Below are 16,701 nucleotides of genomic sequence, written 5' to 3'. Positions count from 1 at the left end.
ATTTTGTATCATCTGCCCAAATCGCTGGGTAATTTGTGTTCCATGGAACATGGAATTTGTGTTATATGGAACATGTATAAAATATATGACTTTACACTTAAGGCACTATGTACGTCTTAGTGGCACGGCACCCAAGTGAGTGTGTGGTTCTATGTTCATTCTCTTTAAGGGCCTGTCCTAGATAGATCAACATACAAAACCTCCACATTAATCAAGTCAAGCTAGTCCTCCATAAGGGGACATTAAACACTCTTCCTAAATATTACATACTGAAAAGTAATTATGATGACAAATACCCACATTGTATTTTCTCTCAGGTCCAACCCCAAATAATCTTCAGGAGGCAACAGTGAAACTTATTGACTCAGACACTTGCAACAGAGAAGAAGTGTATGATGGGGATATTACACCCAGGATGTTGTGTGCAGGATACCTGGAAGGAGGAGTAGATGCTTGTCAGGTAATTGTAGCAGAAAATGAGAAAGGAAAACTATTTTAATGCTGACTGCAGTATCCGGCTGACCACATTTTAATGGACAGTGCATTAGTCCTTTAAATAGGCTCCATTCAAACAGGAATTAAGTTGTATAGTGAAATAGAGCATTTGGTCCACATCATTTAGCASTAAATGCTGTTTTACTAATTATGAGCTAAAAATTAAAYRTCTCAAGTAGCTAACACCAGACACSTGTAGAGATGAGAAGRAAGAAGATTAASAATGTTAAGGYACCAGCAAAAATGCACTAKCATTTGATAAAATGAAATTCTGGACTGGATCATAACAGATCCRTTACAATGTGATCTTTGGTAACAGACTTGGCTCAGTGAAAGGAAAACTGTCTGAAACAAAGATAACTATAAGGAAGGTAGGTGTAAAAGAATGAGAAGCAAACATGCGTGCTGCAGGTTTGCAAACGCTGCAAAGAAATGCTTCTGCTCAAAGAAAGATATTTCCATAGTGATAAGTTTTAGAAACATAATTTCTATTTATGTTATTTTCAAAGATTGTACCCTTTATGTGCTGGTTCAATTCAGACCCTTTTCTGAATCCCAGTTCTACAGATTTTTGCCCAAAGACAAACTTCCTGCAGAATAAGCCAGGGAAGCTCATTCCTCTGCTCCTGGCTCAGCGCTGAAGACACCTAAGCAGAAGGGTGCAACTGCTGTTTAATTCAGTAAATAATTTTGGTGTAAGTTGGGGCATTTGGTCTGTTGTGTGAGGATTGCCTCTCAGTCTGTWAGGTTTCTAGTTTAACTATAATTACCATGTCATGCTATTAATGGTATCTGAATTCTGGCTTGGAAAGTGGATAACATCTTAAAGAGCTATTATCCAACTAGAAGACCAAGTTTTGATGAAAGCTCCTAAAAAAAAAGTAGCTTTAGGCTACTTTTTGAAACTTTTTTTCTGCAAATGACTAAAATTATTTATTTTAAGAATAGCAATTACAGTTAAAAAAAAGTTCCTACTGGCTTAGATTGCTGTCTATACTTGTGTTTCCTTAGTCTGTACAAGGAAAAAGACAAGGCAGGTGGGAAGCAGTGTTTCGCAAAACAGAGGAGAAGCTTTTTGTTGGCTTTTTTTACTGTAATACTATATAAAACAGAGGTCAGAAGGTCCTGTGGCAAACAGAAAAATGCCACAGACTTCTGATTCAAGTTTCAGATACAGCCTGGATTCTGCACAAATGGCATCTCTTAAAATACTGCTTGTTTACTTCCTTTATTGGATAGACCCTCCTGTCTGTGGAGAAAATGGTATTTTCTGATCAATGAAATATTTTTTCCCCCTCCTCTTTTTCTAGGGGGACTCTGGGGGACCACTGGTTACKCCAGACTCTAGACTGATGTGGTACCTCGTGGGAATAGTGAGCTGGGGAGATGAATGTGCCAAACCAAATAAACCTGGAGTTTACACACGAGTGACTTATTTCCGTGACTGGATTACCACAAAAACGGGAATCTAATTCAGGAGTAAAAAATGGATTTAACTACATAGACTACATGTAACTCATATTTGTCTGTAATTCTGAAAGGCTATTTTTTTAGTATATACATGCCTATGTAATTTTGGTTGAAGCAACCTTAGCCCACAGCAAGCACTATCTTTGCTGTCAGAGATCCTAACCCTTCTGAATWCATGCTAAATGTATGAAATTGCCTGCATCATCTTTGAGCCATGAAACTTTTTCCCTTACCAGAAATTATGAACAGACATCATTAAAATTATATTTAAAATCTACAAATTTACCTGCTTTATAAATGAATGCAAACATTTTGCAGGAGAAAAAAAAAAAAGGGAATTTTTCTTTATCCATGGGCAAGGTCTGCAGCTGAATCTTCCTCCTCCAGTGAAGCAAATGCTGTCACAGCTGTGTTTCTAGCAAAGTGGACCCTTGATGATTATTCTTGTTAGAGACTATCATCTGCACTGACTTCAGCTGAGAACCTGGATGCTCACCTTGCTCTGTGGCCTTGGTAAGTTACAGTGGATCAGCACGACTGAGGGTAGGTCCTAGCGAAGGAAAAGCAGGACTTTTGTGCTTGCAGTAGGCTGGAAGAGGAAAGAGAAAAGCTTGATGTTCTTATTGCAAAGCACATTTTAAACTGGATTTTTTTTGTGGATTCTGCGAAGTTCAAGTTGCTTGAAGTTGCTGCTGTGGAAGTGCTTTTATCACAACATTCTGCTGCTACCTCTGTACGTGTTGGCTTCTAGATCTACTCTGCTCCACATACAGTATGCTTAAGATGCAGAAACACAAGCTCTACCCAAACTGGTTTTGTAAAAAGAGTGACCCCATGAGCAATCTGCCCCCCAAAAAACACGGCATTTAATTTTTTTCTAAAYGAAAAATAAATGTTCACCACAAATGAACTGGGAACTACCTTTTTTGTTCAAGAAACAGCCTGCTTTTCCAAAGGCATACCAGCCAGCARAAACCACCTCACTGCAAGAAAGCAATTACTGATACTTCACTGATGGATTCAYCTGCCATGAATGAATATAATCCTGACTATGAATATGTCTTATGAGGATAAAGAGTAATTTCATCTTAAAGAACAGTCCCGATAAGAATTTCAGAATAAATGCAATCCTTACACATTGATGAAGCCCTTTTCCTAATTCTGTGCACAACCTCTCATGGATAGCTGGTGGAAGGGAGTCCTCTAGAGCCAAGGCCTTCAATATGGGGATCCAAAATGTCACTTGAGTACTGTCACCTGCCATCTCGAATGGCCACTGCACTGCTTAGGCTGTGARTGCAGGACTCACAGAACTGTGTACRAGACATGAATGAAACTGCCAAGTCCTACAGCTGCACCTACTACAGATGAAAATATTGCTGAAGCATCTTGCCTCCCCCACTGCTCAGGACTGGATCTCTCCTCAGCCTTCCTACTGTGCAAGTTCTCCAATAATCAGCATCCCTGGGAACRAGATGTTTGGCATTTCTTGGAAACTCACACCCTGAATTACAAGTCTACATATGGATGGAAAAACCTGTGTTTAAGCCTTAGTGGCATAGGAAGGGGTTGTCTTGTTATTGGGCTACTTCCAGTCATTCTGTATATCTTTTGAACTTTGGTAAAAAATAAGTTGTCTTATCTCAGAAAGAAATCTACTGAAGATTTTAGAGTAGTTTTGGTTTTGAAATAGTAGTAACTTTATTCTGATTTTCCATGTCATAGTAAAAAGAAAAGGTTCTTGGGATAGTTAGGAGGATAGTTAGATGCAGCAAATCCATTTCCTTAATTTATTGACGAAGTTCGTTATTTATGCACTTTGAGTTGCTGCTAWTTTTCAGTTAAGAATTTACTCTGTGTTGGGTTCACTTACACAACAGAAGCTTCATGGAGCTTTGAATTAGATAATCTGAAAACACTGTTTTCTTCCAGTGCTCAAGTCCCCTTTTCTCAAAGGCATCCTTTGGGGAATAAAAAAAATACATCTAGTTTTTTGTGCCTCTGAAGGTGAAAATCATGAGAAGTGTCCTTTACAATCAGCTGTTGAATTGTGATTGAAAATAAACAGTAGTTCACTTTCATARATAGATAAGGCTTTGTTTTGCACTTAAATCTATCCTTTTGCATAGCAAATGGAGGGGCAACAATAAGGAGGTGAGGCCCAGATACAGCCCCTAGAAACTGGTTCCTACCTCACACTGCAAGTGACTTCTACATGCAATATCTTTAAAATCAGACAGGCACCCTTTATTTCAGATTTTCTTGTGAGTGGCTAAATAGCCAAGAGGTGTGTGGGAGAAYGTCTACTTTACTCAGGGAGTCCTGAGCCAGCCAGATGCACTTTTCATAAACTTTTTAGCAAACTGTCTGGCCTGGGTTTGTCTTATATTCTATGTCAGTGTTTTATTTATGATGACTCTGTTTTCTGCCTTGGAATAAAGCAATGAGAACATTGTGTGATTAAAGAAAAGGTTTTTTAAAGCCTTTTATTATTGTTGATGATAAGATTTAGCAAGGTTTTAAAGAAAATAAAGGCAGTGTGTTTCATAACATTAAATGTATTTAAAAACAATGGATCTTTTCCTGTGCTATTTATTTTTGCATAATAAGAATCAAGCTAAAATCTGAATATGACACAAAATAGACTTATTTAATTCTTCCTTATTTTATATAAAGCTATTCTAAAACTACAGCATTCTGTCCATTCCCCGTCCTTGGAATTGTTTTGTTATTAACAGTGATTGAACTTTACAGGTGTTCCAGCAAAGATAAAGTGGCACATTTGCTTCTCTAAAATACTCAGAGGTGCATTTCAGGTAAGACAGTGCTAAGCAAATTTGAGAATAGAGCTGAAGCTTCATTCCAGAATTCACTACCTTSCTTCTGCCTTTGGAAAAAACCCTGCGTGTGATGTTGCATCCCTGCAAACTGGCTATGGGGAGCTATATGCAGCTGCTATCAATTCTCCTAAGATTTCCCAGGTAGATTTAAAGCATCAAGAAATGTGTTCCAAACCTCTGGTTAATCAAATTGAGTTGTCTGGGGCTTGCCCGATGCTGATGTTCAGCTTGGAGCCAAAGTAGGAAAGAAAGAAGAGGCTGATTGCACAAGGTCTATCATGTGAGGCGGTCTGGTTGAATGACATCAATGTGTCATCAGGATTCCTTATGTAAGTAGAGCTTGTAGAAAATCCCATTCTTTATCTGCTATTCCTGTTAACAAATTAGATGAGCTGAGAGCCAAAAGTCATTATTTAACCCAATGAATGTTAATCTGGCAATTTGCAGCCTGGAAAAGCTGGCTCTTGCTTTTGGAAATGCATTCATACACATCTCAGTGTGAAATCAGCTTAGGTAATTGGTGCCCTTGTTTATCTGGATTTATCAACATTATTAACATGGTTTCTAGGAAGGTGTCACTTGCTAGAGGAGCTTTAAGTGGCAAGTTCCTTCAGCCCACCCTGCTGGGAAGCTGGAGTTCTTTTAAATACACCATCAAAACACTGCTACACTGCATGGGTTGCCAAAAAGGGGAGACAAAGCCTTGCCAGTCAGCACCTTGCTCCTGGAAGAGCTGAGGGCAAGCCATAGCCTATGGCAGGATGTTTGGAAWCTCACTGAAGGATGTTGAAGTCCATTTATGGTAACTTCTGCACTGGTCTGTGTGCTAAACTGAACAGTGTTTGCCTTCGCATTTTCAAATAACACATTTTTAGGGAAAAAAACCCAAGAGTTTTGTCTGCTAATTGGCTCTTGAACTAAATCAATCAGGGAAACAAATGTACCTCTCCAAGTCCCCACTTTGGAGTTCCCATTAAGATGAAACGATGCCTGGAAACCAGGAAATCAAAAGACTAAAAAAACACCCCAAGTGGTTTGGATTTTCCCAGCAGATGGAAAGGAGATTTACAGCTATTTCAGCTTCAGCTCCTTATGAAAATACTGGCTCCAAAGATGTATTCAATATCTGGATGCAAAATGAATTTACAGTGGAGCACATAAACTGAAATTACAGAGATCTGGGACATGAGTAGGCTCAAGCCCGGSGCTGGTGATGTTCTCCTGGCCACAGCCTCATCACACTCATTCCTTCAGCARGTCTGTAAACTGACAGCTCTGCTTCCTACCTTTTGCCAGTCTCAAAAGCCATAGTTACCATAATGCAAATATGGAGCTGGGATTTCTTTTAAAAGTAATTTATTTAACCAAATTTACTAAGATTGTAATGTTATATGTTGTTTTTAAGAAGAAGGCTATAGGGGAAAAGAAAAGATCAAATGAATCCAGATGTTTCAAATTTTGCAGTCTTAAATAGGCAGCGGAAAACCTGTATGTTTTTTGATTTGGTACCATCAGCCTGGAGGGTTTCTGAGTACACTTACTCACTGATGCATTTGGGAACCCATTTCTTTGGCTTCTGGGGTAAACAGAATCTGTCCATTTCTTTGTGGCATTTTATCTTAGAAAGCCCCTATTCATGGTTTCACTGATGGTTACTCTCTGCCTGGTTACTTTAAAGGGGTTATGTGAGAATTAACTGGCTGCTGCTGTTTCCCCACTTAGGAAAAAGGCTTCTCAGWATTTGCTGTGACTCTGCAAAATCTGTTTCATGTGAGATGACGGTATCGAAGTGGAGTGGTGTCTTGAAAAATGTAATGACCTGGACAGAAAGATGGTAGGTAGAGGATTTTTTTATTACCACTATTTTTCATAACACATTTGGTGAGTAAGCTCTTGAAAATAAGAATGGTTAACATAAAAATAAATAAAAAGAAAAAAAGATAAAGGGTTTATTTTTTCTACGGGAAGAAACCACAAATATAAAGGTAAAAATCACTGACAAGACTAAAAATTATGAAAGTGACAAAACTGAAGCTGACTTTTTTTGCTGTCGTTAAACTTCGTCCCCCTGCCTTTATCACTGGGACTCCTGTTAATTCCGTTCACTAGATACATGCACTGCTCTTTGAAATGCCTATATATTGAAATAATGGAAGTAATTCTTTTATTTTCTGGTTTTTATGTATTACGTGAAAAAGCTACAAAGAAAATACCAACCTTAGGATCAATTCCTTTACTGGTGAGGGTTGCAATGTACACCCTGAACGGCTTTCTCCCTTTATCCCGAGTCTCAGTTGGGCATTCCAGACTTCTAGTGGCCTCTAGTGGTTCTCTGAAATTTGCCCACATCTTCTCCAGTTATCCCTGCGTGTGAAAACAGCAGTGTAGCAGAAGAGAATCTTCACCCTGATCCTGCCAGAGCATAGCCCACGTTTGAACGAGCACAATGTAGTCCAGCTGCTCTTAATCTTTGTTACTAGTTAAGTACAAAGGCTGTGTGCTCTGTTGGACTCAGGTGGAAATCTTGAGGGTTGCTAGAAGTCTGTTAGAGAAATGCCAAAATAATGCACTGGTTGCTTACAAAGAGGACAAAACTTGGGTCTTCTTGCCCTAGAAGTTCACAAAACCCTAATCAAAATAGACAAAAAGCTTGGGTTTTGGTTTTTTGTTGTTGTTGTTGTTTGTTTGGGCTTTTCCTTGTGTGCTGTAGGATGCATGTAGTTGGTTGCTCTATTTTGAGGGTTTTTTAAAARCTATAAATATTTTAAAATACAAGGGGTAGTGATTATTCTGTATACATTGTATGCAAGGACACTTCAGTGCTTGAATCCCTCCCATTCTAGACAAGATGTGCTAATGGTATCAAGAACGATATAAGSTCATCTCATCTACTCTGCGAATCAGGTGTAACGAAAGGGAACGCAGGGCTCAAAGTGAAGTGAGATTAAACTGGATGATGGGAAGGCGGGCAGTGCTGGGATTTAAATCAAGAATTTGGGAAATGGGAGACAAAATATTGATAGGAGGAGATGTTGGGTTTTGGGAGTGGTGCGGAGTTGGTGGTGGAGGTGGCGCAGTGGATGCCATRGCTTGCTCTTCTGCTTAATCACCACCAAAACAAGAAAAGGTTTCCACAAGCCTCCGTACCACCTTGGCACGGGCTGTATTTTGGTTTGGATGGCTCTTTGCCAAATCTCCTCGACGGCCTTGGCTACTCTTTAGCACTTGGCAGTCGGCTCCCTAGCCSCTCTGATGACATTTTACCTGTTGGKGTGGTAGGTGACATCCTGCTGGGRCTCTCCTGCGAGATGCGGGAGCAGGTACCGCAAGAGCGGGACCCGGAAGCGCTCTGCAATGTCTAAAGTGGTGATGCTTGTACCTAAGGAGGATTTATTCATTTCATTATTTTTAACCGCACCGTGTGTTACTTTTCGGGCAGAAAATGGCGGGGCTTATCAATGGCTTAAGCGGCTTCGCKGCCTGCGCAGCCCCTTCCGCTGCCATAGCGCGGCGGACCCGCCTCTCCGGGGCGGCCCCGGCCCGGCCCGGCCCCTCATGTCGGCGCAGGCGGGGAAGCGCCCCGGCACCGGCGCTGCCGCTTCCCACCCCCTTCCTGCCTCTTCCCCGCCGCCGCCGGCCGCGCTCGGGCCTGGATCGCCACGCCAAGGCCGCCGCGGGGTGAGGAGAGCGGGCGGCGCCGGGGCCGGGGGGCGGGCGGGGCGCGGCGAGCCCGGGGTGGCGGTGCCGGGATCTCCAGAGAGCCGCGGCGGCGAGGGGCGGCTGCAGCCGCCGGGCTGGGCTGCGATCGGCTCGGGGTAATTTCGCGGAAGCCCCTGGGCTCTGTCGGGGTTCCCGGCTGCAGATTGGAGCTGTCGGCGTTCCCGCATTAGCCCGGCTGGGCAGTAGCTGGGTCTGAGCCTCCTCTCTCTTGTCTCTTTCCCTCTCCCCGTCTCCGCCGGCGGAACAGGGAGCCAGCATCGACTGGGATCAGCCGCTGGAATCCCTGGGTAGGTGGGATGAGTCCAGGCCTCCCTGCCATCCCCGTGTGCTGAACAGCAAGTACTCACCAGTGCTTCAGCTTGGAGGTGAGAGCGCTGTGAAAGCAGCGCACCGCTACAGCTCCTGTGCCTTTGCTGCTCTTCAGAGCATCTTGGTAACATGTACCTTCTCGGTTTGTCCCTGGGTTGTGTTATGCAAACAGCTGAAGCTTTAAAAGATAAAAGACATCATTTAAACGGTTAAGTACAAGGCTGGCATAAAAACTGGTAGTGTTGGTTTTTAAAAGGAGATGGGAAAATGTATACATGTTTATTGAATCTCTGGTCATCTTCGAATGACTTTTTTACATACATTTCTTTGAAACAGATTCAATATCCGTTAAAGTAAATGGAAGAATAACTTGGATGCAGGAATACATTAACCAAGTTTGTCCTGCTTGACAAYAGTGTCATTATTCCTCATTGTGGAAGTAGGTTTTTGCTCTACCTGAYGGATGCACTGGAAGCACCTCAGTGCTGTAACTGTGAATGCAGGAGGAGAATGGGGAATTAAAAAATGTATTGGAAGAGCCACTGTCAAATGAGTCTGTGAAACGATGGTGAAGGTTCTCTTGTTGGTTGATCACAAAACYTGGTTGTTTATAAAAGACTTTTTGGGAGGGCATGCAGATTGAAATGGCTGTCAGCAACCACAGCWGTGGAAACTGGGCCTTATTATTCTGGGATGGATCACCTTCCCCACCTTAGTGCCACAGTGCTTTTATGTTGTGTAGTCCCAGAGTGCCAGTGCTGTTCGTCGAGAGTGATTGTGGTGGAACAGAACAGCTCTGGAGTTACTGCTCTTCCCTGTTATGAGGTGATGCTGGCTTGCTTTGAGGGGGACTTCCAGTACTGAGGGGGACTTCAGGCAGTAAAAGGGTCATTGCTTGTGTTCAGCCTTTGTGGTGTAARGGCAGGGGAGCTGCACTGAAGTGACTGGTGGTGTAGGCTGTGATGGAGCTGCCTCATGTTGACTGCCTTGTGTGCTGGCTCAAGGGCAGGAGTTGGTATCCTCACTGTGGAAGAGCTTAGTTGATGAGATTCGTGGCCTGCATCCAATATAACTCTGTCCCTTGCTGTGCTATTTCAATGCTTTCTAAAAACCAAAAGGACAAATTTTGGGTCAGAATGTTGCAGTCTCCACACTGTGATGGACTGCAGGTGCCTTGCCTCAGAAATGTTAAAATGTTTGGCAGAGTCACCTGAATAGTAGTTATGCTTGGGGCAGGTTTGAAAGCTATTTTAKGATGTATCTTTGCTCTCGTATAAAAAAAAAAAAGTCCTAAAAAAAAGTATGTCTGGGCTACTTTACAGTGTGTCTTACTTTTCAGTCTTTTAAGAGAGAGGGTTGTTAGCTGTATGTAGTTTCCAAGGCAGTTTTGTGTAGAAAGCTGAAATAAGATGTGTGACGTGGAATATTGATTCCTATCACTGCTACAAAAGTACATACAGGCTCTGTTTTGCTCCTGCTGTGTTCGGTGGCAGTCACCTGCCAGGTTCAGGAAGCACCAGTTCCCAGAGTGCATAAGAAATAAGGTGCCCAAGGGCAGTTTGTTCCTGATCCTGGTGCTTAGTTATCACCAACTTAACAATGAAAACATCCTTGTTAATGGCTGAAGGCCTTAATAGCACAAATTACGGTTTTTTTTCTTACAATCCTATCAAACTGTCTTAACTGCTTGTCTTAGTTAAATGTTGCAGTAATTCAGAGCTTTGAGTGTTGGTTTCTTCAGTTAGCTAAAACAGCAACTTATTTCCAAAGGATTTTCGATGAACATAGAAATAATGCAGCATAAATGCCTATTTCTAGCTATTCAAGGATCTTCTATCTTCTCTTCAGAACAACCCACTGATCAGGTAGATCCAAGTTGATCAGCTTGGAGCTATTTATATGAAAGGAAGTTGCTCTTTTAGTAAATCTGGCTGTGGCAAATATAAGAAATTAAGTCTTGCATTTTCTCAGTCTGTATTTTGAAAGCATTTATTGGGGGTTCTTGTCTTCTGGTTCATGTGTGTTTTCATTACCTAAGTGCTATGGTGTTCTACAGTTTTTTTAATGGTCAAAGTGATTCCTGTGTAGCATCACTTTTTTTGTTGTTCAGTTTTTTTAATGAAGAACCGAGTGGGGCAGGATGGGGGTGCCAACTTTAAAATTGCATCCAATGTAACCAGCTAATTTMTTTTTGTGACCCTTCTAGGGTAAACAAATCACATTGAATCATGGCTGCAGACTCTATGGAAATTGATGATGCTTTGTATAGGTAAGGTTGTCTGATTTTTAGGCATTGCCCCTGACTTTTCAGGAGCACCTACATTTACATGCAGTAATGTGGTAATTTCACTCATCCCTCTGCCTTTGCTGTGCTTCTCAGTCCTCATAAACACAATCAATATCTCTGTTACYCTCCTGACCTCAGGGTGTTGGATTCTGAGGGGTTTTTGTAGATTTTTTTAAAAATTATTTGTTTTGGTTTAGTTTTGTTTTAATTTGTTAGCTGATCTTGACATCACTTGGCATGGCAATAGTTCAGAGAGCCTCTACTGGGACAAATGGTCCCTGTAAAAGTGTGGTGGGATGAAAAGCTTCTTTGTATATCAAAAAATAAAAAATAATTTTAAAAAATGCTTTTATGCGGAACAAGTTAGGCTTCTTTCAGTGCAATGCTTCTGATGTTGTGTCACTTTTTAGCAGTAGCCTCATGGAAGTCATTAATTTCCTTGGTTGAACAGGTGATGTTTAGAATGGTATAGGTTTAATTGTGGAGTTGGAAGTTAGGACTATTTCAGWTTTCAGGATCTAACACAAAAGCTGTGTTGCTCTCTGTTTTGAAGATTTCTAATAACAAAGAAATTTTGTGTCTTTAACAGTTAATTCCAAAAACTTGTTTATCCTAAAGAAGTTTTGCACTTATTTAAAATTATAATTTACTTATATTTATAACCTGGCACTGACAAGACCTGTACAAAATGTATTTCACTATATGGATTGTGAGTACAAATCTTATGTTTGATTGATAAGCATTTCAATTTTTAAATACTTTTTCATGACTGGTAATTCTTGACTTGCTTTAGTATGCTCTTGACTTTTTTTGTATCTTSTTTTGATCTGAATTTCTCTTTGCTGTAGTCGCCAGAGGTATGTTCTTGGAGACACAGCCATGCAGAAGATGGCTCAGTCCCACGTGTTCCTGAGTGGTATTGGTGGCCTTGGTGTGGAGATTGGTAAGTTGAGTAACGTTTATTGAAGGAGACACAAGTGTGTATAAACATACTACCCCAGAATACTTGTAAACCTTAAATTTAAATATAACAATCATGGCTGAACAATCTGAGTGAATTTCTTTGTGCATGGTGTGTATGACTAACATTGCAGATGCATGAAAGATCCTGGATTTAAGTTCTCATTTAACTAGAACAACATTGCAAATTTTGTTTCAAAGTATGCTTCCATGGGCTGGATTGCTTTACCCTAACCTTGTGTCCTGGGTGAAGGTTTAGGGTGGATAATCCAGATTACTCTTTAGGCATCAGTATCGATGAATGTAATATAGGAGCAGTTATAGCTCAAATTATTTCCATGTAGGAAATGGGAGGGTGTGTAGGAGAACAGAATAATTGGTGAAAATGCATAACTACCCTGATACAAAGGAGTCTTTAACAATTTCCCTTTCTCTTTATGAGCAAGACTTGTTTTGGCTGGTTCTTGCCTGGGATATTCAGTTGGCTGTAATGGCTCTCTGCACCAGATGCCAGAACAGTCATGGGGTTTTGTGGTTTATTATCATTAGTATCTCTGTAATCACAATTGTGGGATGAACAGCTGACAAATGACAAATGTAGACAGCTTTTTTAAGCTTACTTATGTTATTTTGCTTTCAGTGGTGCTGTAGAATGCTTGAGCCAAATGTAAAAGAGAAAAGACCTTTAAGCTATGAAGGTCTTAACGATGAAATACTGTTATTGTCCAYCTGAATAACTATCCAATTACAGATTTGCAAGTAACCTACAATAGTCCCTCTCTCTGTTTTTGCTTTGTTTGTGTTTTTTCAGCCAAAAATATCATTCTGGCTGGGGTAAAGGTATGTAAAACAGTTCTGTCATTGGKTATTCTTGGGTGAGCATGAGAAAAATACACAACACTACCATGTCATTAATCTGAAGTTTCTGAATCTGTTTTCCTGTATAAGGGTTGCAAAACATTTGGGAACCTAGGGGTGAAAACTTTCAATAATCTGGGTGCTCTAGTGATACAATCAATCTCATGGTAGTATCCACTGCACTCTGAAATAGCTCATAAAATACTTTAGCTAGCTGCTGATTGGATACTGAATCCTTTTGTATTAAGTGGYTTCTAAATGAAGTGGTCCAAACTCAAAAGCCAAACTATTCAAAATATGTTATCCTATTTTGTCATTCATTAGAATCTTTTTGTGTAGACATGAGAATGGTTGAGTGTTTTAATCCAGCAACTGCTTTTGTGTTGCTGGGATTAATTTTATTAGCAACAAGCCTTTTAAAACTCTTCTTTCCAATAGAAAAAAAACCAACAGATGAGTCCATTAATTTTCAGATCACAACTGCCCCAGTATCTCAGTCTGGCAAAAATCATCCTTGATATTTAAATGCTGTCTGTCATCACTGCAAACTGGGAGGAAAATCCTTAATGGAGTGCATGTTGCGGATGTATTTTGGTCTCTCAAACAGTTTTCTTGGGAAAGATGTTGGAAGAGCTTGTTCTTAAACATGCTACAACTAAATCTTCTGCAATGTTTGTCCTCCAACATTTTATGTGGGGTTTAGTTTTTTACTTTTGGGTATTGTGACCATGTATATATCCTCCAGCAAATGCTTTTTGACGAACTTTCTTAGGCTCTTACAGTTCACGACACCAAGCACTGCACAAAATGGGATTTGGGGATCAATTTCTTCATCCACGAAGATGATGTTACCAGCCAAAGGAACAGGTTAGTGATGTCTTGGAGTGAGTGGGGACTGAGCTTGACTAGGAGTAACAGTTTCATCAGCATCARAAATAGCAGTTGGTTGTCCAGGAGCTGGTAGTGCATATCAAATACCTGTTAAACTCTCTCTCTGGRGTTGCTGGCTGTGATTAGAGTGCCCAGGTAGATACTAGAGCAAATCTAGACTGGGATTGAGGTTTTGAGCCACAAGTATCACTGCTTGTAATGTGAATTTAACAGTTGGGGGGTCAGTGTGCATTTTTTCCKTGGTCTTTCTCAGCTGCCTGTACAAGACTGGACAACAGCCATGACATCAGGTCATCCATGAGTCCGGTGGTATATTGAACACACTGTTTTCCTCAGATCTGCTGGGAATTTCAGTGTGAATAAATGAATTGGTGACTATTTCCAGGAGACATTGAGTATGAAATTTTGTATTGAAAGTACAATTTTGTAGATATATGAAAAATTGAAGATTGCTGTTCTTTCAGGGCTGAGGCGACACTTCATCGTATTGCAGAACTCAATCCATATGTCCATGTAGCAGCATCAACTGTGCCACTAGATGAAACTACAGATCTGTCTTTCCTAAAGCACTACCAGGTATGTCACTCTCAARGCAGCTGTATGTGTATTTGTGTATTTTGCTCAGAGCAAACAACTTGCATTTTTTTATGTTAGTAAATATAATGAAGCACTTTGAAGCACSGAGAGAGATGATGTAAAGAAAAATACAGGTCTTGTATTTAGACTAATGAAACGTTGTGCTTAATTTTTTCAGGACCAAAACAGTGGTATTGTGTTCCTAGCACTTTCTTATGACACTTACTATGGACGTAGCCTGGGCAGGAAATAGCTAAGTGGGGTTGCTATAATTTTTTTTTTTTTTTTTTGAAGGTGGAATTGTGACCTTTCTTTGCAGCTACATAGCACATATATTCTACTTATATTCTCTGTGCTGTATTCCAGGTAGTAAAGCTCAGTCTATACAATTAGATCATATGTATGTAATGAAATATAAGTGCCTCTATGTAATGAAATGTAAGGGGAACCTTTATCAAGGTTCAGATTTCTGAATGTCCCAGCTACAACGGGCCATGTGTAACTGAATGAGATGCCATACCTATGCCTTGGACATTAAAAGAATGCTTGCAGAAATTTTATGTCTGCAATTTTATGAGCAGTCGAGCACTGGAAGCCTATGCAGACCTCTTGGTGTGCCCTGAGTATCATTTGCATTAATTTGCTAGCTTTAATMCTAAAATTCAAAATCTACGTTTTTGCTGAGATTATCCATAACTGTTTTGGTAGATATTCTAATTGGGTTTTGAATTTCACAGCTGCAGTTAAAAAAACAAAACAAACCCTTGAGGATTTTCTGTTCCTGCTCTTACTCATTTTGTTTCCAGAACTTGTGGAGTGGTAACCAGTGTCTTTTAATGAGAAAACTTCCTCAAAACTGCTTTCTCTTAAATGTGGGTGGTAGGAGTCAGGATACCTAAGTAACTTACTCTTAGTGCTAGCTTTTTCCGTAGCCTGAAGATACTGATTGCTTCCAGTGTCTTAGAAGGATTTCTSTTCTTGTTCACAGTGTGTCATATTGACTGAAGTAAGTCTGTTGCTGCAGAAGAAGATTAATGACTTCTGTCACGCTCAGCAGCCACCTATCAAGGTAATAGGAAATAAAGCACATGAATAATCTGTACAGTGAGAGTTCTGGACCTTCAGTGTGTTCTCTCCAAAAATGGAGAAAGCTGGTTATGAGGTATATAATTCAGTGCCAATGGCATATTGATGAAGCAGCAGGAATTTTGGGAATACAGTGCTGCTACTGGTATTATCTGGATACCAGCACAGGTAACCACAGCTTGGTCCTTAATTAAGAAACAATTGTGCTAAAGAACTAATTTTCACTGTTAACTCAAAATTGTTCTGAAAGAATGTGCTGAGACTGAAGGACATGCTGAGGCTGAATGTAGCAAAGTAGAAATGGCAGTAGTTCATTGTTTAGTGGTGGTGATCCTGTGTTGTGTACCAGCTCAGAAATGCTCCTGCAGGTTCGAGGTCTGTTGTCAGTGCTGCGCTATGTAGTCAGTGGCCTGACTAGACAACAGGTTTCCACTGTAGAATTAAACCTGCTGGCTTTCAGCAAGGTCCAGTGTGAGGCATTGATTCTCTGGCTTGTGCTGTTTCAGGGATACTCATGAGTTTTACTTTCTCTTGTAGTTCATCAGTGCAGATGTGTATGGAGTATGTTCACGTTTGTTTTGTGACTTTGGTGATGAATTTGAAGTGCTGGATACAACGGGAGAGGAACCAAAGGAGATCTTCATTTCAAATATAACACAAGTAAGGGATAAAAATCACTGTGTTGCTTTAACTGTTTTTCTGAGCCAATAATGAGTCATTTTAAAAGGAGGGTACCAGAGTGCTTCACTTGAGCAGCCTGCTAAGCAATTTGAAATTAGCAGTATTGGAGAAGCAAAGTTACTTTGGTTACTTTGTTCTTATTGATGCCTCCTGGTTTTTACTTATTATGTAACACGCAATACTGATTTTTTAAATTGGAGAAAGAAATTTGGATATGTAAAAAGAAGAGGACATAACTTTGGTGTGGGAATGGGATAAGTCTTCTAAGGAAGTGTGAAAATAGGCATGAAAAGAGCACTTTTTATGAGAAACTGCAGCACTTAGAGGCAGACTACTGGAATAATCAAGGGGAGCAAGAGCTTATTTTGGAAAGAAATTTAMGGGTTTGTTTTAACCTACCAAAGCAGAGGCAATGAGGAGAGGATATTATTGCTAGTACCTCCAGTGCAGAATGTTAGGATGTCAATTTAATCTTGTATTATTGTTTTATGAAGGGAAATTACTTTAGTTCCTTTTCCAGTTCTGGAA

The 16,701-nt window shown here is 40.4% G+C and overlaps 2 protein-coding genes across 4 annotated transcripts in view; both read left to right on the top strand.

Annotated features, from left to right (window-relative positions):
• LOC130579709 (transmembrane protease serine 11E-like) overlaps window positions 1-4,657 on the top strand; it is a 42,611-nt gene extending 37,954 nt beyond the window's left edge. Inside the window, exons 9-10 of the mRNA XM_057376721.1 lie at window positions 318-460; window positions 1,806-4,657. Of these exons, the coding sequence (XP_057232704.1) occupies window positions 318-460; window positions 1,806-1,967 (305 nt within the window). The 3' untranslated portion in view covers window positions 1,968-4,657. The remainder of the gene's footprint in view (window positions 1-317; window positions 461-1,805) is intronic.
• A 470-nt stretch (window positions 4,658-5,127) lies between these two features.
• Window positions 5,128-16,701, top strand: part of UBA6 (ubiquitin like modifier activating enzyme 6) — a 33,824-nt gene continuing 22,250 nt past the window's right edge. The window contains exons 1-9 of one of the 3 annotated variants that reach the window (XM_057376697.1): window positions 8,376-8,483; window positions 8,773-8,812; window positions 11,041-11,103; window positions 11,970-12,064; window positions 12,893-12,921; window positions 13,712-13,806; window positions 14,295-14,406; window positions 15,395-15,475; window positions 16,030-16,152. In XM_057376697.1, coding sequence (XP_057232680.1) covers window positions 11,063-11,103; window positions 11,970-12,064; window positions 12,893-12,921; window positions 13,712-13,806; window positions 14,295-14,406; window positions 15,395-15,475; window positions 16,030-16,152 — 576 coding nt within the window. In that variant the 5' untranslated portion in view covers window positions 8,376-8,483; window positions 8,773-8,812; window positions 11,041-11,062. Of the gene's footprint in view, window positions 6,640-8,375; window positions 8,484-8,772; window positions 8,891-11,040; window positions 11,104-11,969; window positions 12,065-12,892; window positions 12,922-13,711; window positions 13,807-14,294; window positions 14,407-15,394; window positions 15,476-16,029; window positions 16,153-16,701 lie in introns of those variants that run through there. The other 2 variants (XM_057376688.1, XM_057376708.1) reach the window with 2 other exon arrangements.

This window comes from Malurus melanocephalus, unplaced genomic scaffold (genome assembly GCF_030028575.1).
Source record: "Malurus melanocephalus ecotype Western Australia unplaced genomic scaffold, MMel_1.1 scaffold_9, whole genome shotgun sequence".
Lineage (NCBI taxonomy): Eukaryota > Metazoa > Chordata > Aves > Passeriformes > Maluridae > Malurus > Malurus melanocephalus.
The sequence above is the reverse complement of the archived record's forward strand: the minus strand, read 5'-3'. Positions and strand labels throughout refer to the sequence as shown.